Source organism: Alnus glutinosa, chromosome 13 (genome assembly GCF_958979055.1).
Source record: "Alnus glutinosa chromosome 13, dhAlnGlut1.1, whole genome shotgun sequence".
Classification (NCBI taxonomy): Eukaryota; Viridiplantae; Streptophyta; class Magnoliopsida; order Fagales; family Betulaceae; genus Alnus; species Alnus glutinosa.
The window spans coordinates 432,818-437,325 of record NC_084898.1 but is presented as its reverse complement, the minus strand read 5'-3'; the positions used below and the strand labels follow the sequence as shown (position 1 = coordinate 437,325).

Here is a 4,508-nt window from a genome sequence, read left to right as displayed (position 1 = left end):
ACCCAACCCTTCAATCAAAACTCTCTAATTTCATATTGAGTTTATCGATAATGGATCGTGTAAAAAATTGTCAATTCTAAATGTTGCTTGTCGAGTTCAAATCGTATCGAAAAAGAGGTAAAAGACTATCAATCTTAAGACGGTCTATGTAATTTAATATGTCAAATTTCTTAATTTTAATCCGCTAATATGGCTTCTGTCGAAAAAAAAAAAAAAAAAAAAAAAAAAAAAAAAGAAAAAAGAGATGCCAGTTGGTCCAAAAAGAGTAGTTGGCGTAACACAAACAATTCAGAAGCTGGCAAAAGGTCAATCAATGCATCCGGCGGCCAACTAACACCAGCTGCATCCAGTTAAACATTTAATCAAACAGCTAACAGCTAACAGCTAACCTCATTTAGAATTCACTTCAGGTTCATGGCACCAAGATTCATCCATTGACAGGCAATCAATTACCCATTGACAACTCGTTGCCAGAAAAGCTGGATCCATAGATACTCACACGTAAACAATTTAGTCATATAATGTTAATATAATATAGTATGCCATGAGCATAGCAACATACGAGAAGGCCAGATAAATTTCACAAAAAAAAAAGAAAGAGAAAAAAAAAAAAAAAAAAAACTGACCTTCACGCTTTTGGGTTCAATGATATTACACCATCAATTAAACGAGAAAGTGAAAATTAAAAAAAAAAAAAAAAAAAAAAAAAAAAAAAAAAAAACCCCAAAAAGTAAAAAGAAAAAAAAAATAACACAAAAAAAACAAAAATGGCCGAAGCGATCAATGGGAATAAATCCTCATGCGAACCCTCAGTTAGCATCTAAAGAGTAAAGACGCAGACAAAAAAGCACGGTTTTATGCGGTCATCTGTGAGCCGTGACCAAGGTCTCGATGAACCTGAGGCCGTCGAATCTCGGCGCGAATTTCTCCTTATTTGACGAGCCATGCGAATGGGGTGCGCAGTTTTTCACCGAAGAAGAAGAACTGGAAGAAAATCCCTAGAAAAAAATTTGAAAAAATCATCAAATTTAAACACTTTTCGACAACAAACGACCTCAGAAAAAACATTGTGGAAAAATCAATCATGGTATTTCAAAGATTGTGGCTTGTATTGAGGTTCAAAATACCTCGGTGGACCGGGGATGAGGCGAAGGGTCAGGATCTCCCGCGGAGGAAGAGGAGCCGAGAGCGACGGTGGACGCGGCTAGCACCGACGCCACGAGAGTACATGACCCCTTCATTCCTGCTCTTATTTCTTTGCCAAGCTTCGAGACGACGAGAACCAGAAGAACAACAGTACGGTTCGGGGCTCCAACTTTTCTACTGGGCGAAACCCGAAGTGCCAATCCGGATCTCGACCACGCTTCGTTATGGTGCTCTGGCCGTTTCGGGCTGTGGGGGTCGTTTTTATATCAAGAAACCAGGGCTTGCTTAGTTGCTTTCCACGCCTGACGCCTCGCCCCTCATTTAACGGAGTTTAATTTTAGTTTTACATCCGGACCTCACTTAGAATTATCATGTTAATTATAATTAATTTAATTCTCTTAAAATCAAACCACCCTAATTTTAGAATCATTACTTCCTATTTTCTAAAATTTCCCAAATTCTCAATATTTATATATTTTTAGGCCAACTTCCCTTTTACCGCCGCATTTATGATATTTCATAAATTTTATGAAAAAAAAAAATTACTAATATTCATTTTAATTCTTATTGCAAGCATTTATCTAAGGGAAAAACTGTTCAAGGTATAAAAATATTAAATTGAAGGGATAAAACAAAGACAAAGAGGAGAGAGAGATGATGAAAGAGAAGTGAAAATTGTAATAGTTTTTTCAATATTCAAATTACTTTTAGGATTATCTATAAAAAAAATAAAAATAAAATTACTTTCATCCAAACACCCCATTAACTGAATTAGGGGCTTGTTTGGGTGTGCAATTTTTTATTTTTATTTTTTATTTTTTATTTTTTTTGTATTTAACTCCTGATTTTGGGGTTAAATATATATATAATAATTTAATTATTTAATAAAGAGGAAGATTAGAGGAAATTTATATGACAAATATCTTTAACCAATATATGTGCTCCACTAGCGGCGGCGGCGGGTGTTAGTGAACAGAAAAAATGTGAACCGTTGAAGGAAAGGTAAGTGGGTGCCACAGTCGTGCATAACTGCATATAGAATAAAATGGAAGATTCTTTGACTAGGGTTTAAAAAAATAGAAGGTGCTTTGATTGGAGCGCAAGGTACGATGGGGCTTGGAAGTTGAAACTTGGAAATTCGGTGTTTTGCCTAAGCTCGACGCTGTCTAATAGCTTACACATCTTTCAATTAATTAGTGCATCTATAATTAAATAAAAAACAAATTAAGTTTTAAAACAAATATCTAAAGGTGGTGAAAGCTATCTTTTTTTTTTTCTTTCTTTTTTTTTTTTTTTTTTTTTTTTTTTTTTTTTTTATTGATTGTGGTGAAAGCTATCTTGGATTGGCATAAAAATTTCTATCAACTTTGTCGTTTTAATTATTAACAATTCGAATAATAAATATCAAAGGGTTTGCGTGAATTTTAACGCTTCTTCTGAATGGTGTGAGAATATGATTATTCCAAAAGTATATAAGATTGAAGAAAGAGGATTTTATTTGAGTAATCCTACTCGCACGTGCATTTTATTAGTTGATGTATCAACGTTATATTAGTCGAAAACACCTTCTCGATGCAATCTCTAACCACCATGTAAGGTAATTGGAACCGTTAGATTTGATGTTTCGTGACGGCGAGATCCGATCATAACCGCCAAATTAAATATCGGAGGATTTTTCTTTTTTTTATTGACGCGATACATTCAATTTTGCAGGCGTGGGAGGCCAAGTCAAGTTTATATGTTTTGTCGTTCACAAATAGCGGACGTACGTAAGTTTGGTGATGGCATTTGGTGGATCGTGAAGGACTGGAGGTTGAACTTTTTGTTATTATTATTTTTTAATTTGGTAATTCAAGTCATAGTTTTGATTTGGTCTTCTATAGCTTTGAATAAATGGGTATATATTGTAGAGCAAGTGGGAATGGTTTAGTGGTTTACATGGATGTTGAGTTGTGATGATAAACATAAGTCATTATATTATTATTTTTTTTTTTGAATTTTACATTCATTTGACTTAAACTTTTGGTTTATTTATAACCACTTGAACCCTACATAAGGAATAGATAAGGTCAACCAATAAATCAAGGGATGAGCTTCGAAACAAAAATTACCATCGATCAAGTGTCCAAATAAAAGAATTTGAATTTTGAACCCTCATTTTAACCAACAGAATCCTCTCTTTTTTCTTTTTGATATCACAATTCCTCCGCTAGATCCAGCTCGACACGTGTCACTCCACTGTGTTTCTTTCCCGTTATCTTCCATTTGCACCGACATCAACCGCATCTCCAATGAACTTTCGCGCATCGAAGCATGGCCTACACACGCTGGCGAGTGGATCTCGCTCATCGGCGCTTAGTGGCCACGTTCCTCCTCCTAGCCTTCTCCTGCTACTGCTGTCGGTTGTTCGTGGTGGCCATCTTCCTTCCGACCACATCTGCAAGCGTTAGGTCTTTTCATGAGTCGGTGTTTTGTTCTGTGTTTTTAATTTGCTTTGGGCTGTTAAAATCATCTCCACCATAAGCTTCATTTTACCCATAATTAATGTCTTATTTACTGTGGTGGGGTTCACCTTTGGGTGTGTTACTGTCGTTGTTTCTTTGTTGGTCTACATATCAGATTATTGGACCTTTCAAGGTTTGTGACCCTTTTTATGCTTCTCAGTTGTGCCATTCATAATGCACCTTGCCAAATCGCCTTAATTGACAACCAATTTTCTTAGTCTTCGTGCCAAAAAAATATAGTACCGCATCATTCATTTAATGTATTCTCTTTTATTTTTTGTTTATCTACACTATTAAAGTTAGTTCAAGATTTTTTTTTTTGTTAAGATTGCCCAGCCTTATATATATATATTTTTTTATGTAATTTCTTTGCTAATATAATTATATATAAGATAAAAAAAAAGTACATGAACATGAACAAAAAGACAACCTCATTACACAACATAAATACAAATCAGTTCGATTTAATCACACGGTCCCACAGGATCAAGATGATATTTTTTTAGAAATCTGTGACTTGTAATTGCTGCCTTTGATAGTGGAAATCAAGTCATCAACCATACTTTTTTTTCTTTTTTTTTTTCTTTTTTTTTTTCTCAATTTTCAAGTCAAACGTGGACAAGGTCATCATCGTGATTCATGACTCATGCGGACCATCCTCCACACGCCTTCGTAATTTCGTGAACCAACGCTGACCGTCCGAGACGCGCGGCTTTAGATTGGAAAAGTCTTTTCGCTTCTTCTAAACACGTGTTTGAAGCTTGGAGAAGCTTCACACTTCTTCCACGCTACCTACGAATTACCAACTCAACAACGGAAAGGACTCCTAATTAATACCTATAAAAACCTTTGCTTCCC

The 4,508-nt window shown here is 35.3% G+C and overlaps 1 protein-coding gene across 1 annotated transcript; it reads right to left on the bottom strand.

The window, feature by feature from the left end:
- Positions 1–768: 768 nt before the first annotated feature.
- On the bottom strand, positions 769–1,394 carry LOC133854686 (uncharacterized). Its single transcript, XM_062290938.1, has 2 exons — positions 1,128–1,394; positions 769–998 (listed from the first exon to the last, which is right to left on the bottom strand). Exons 1-2 carry the CDS (start codon positions 1,239–1,241, stop codon positions 864–866), a joined length of 249 nt encoding a protein of 82 aa, XP_062146922.1. The 5' UTR covers positions 1,242–1,394; the 3' UTR covers positions 769–863.
- Positions 1,395–4,508: the final 3,114 nt, after the last annotated feature.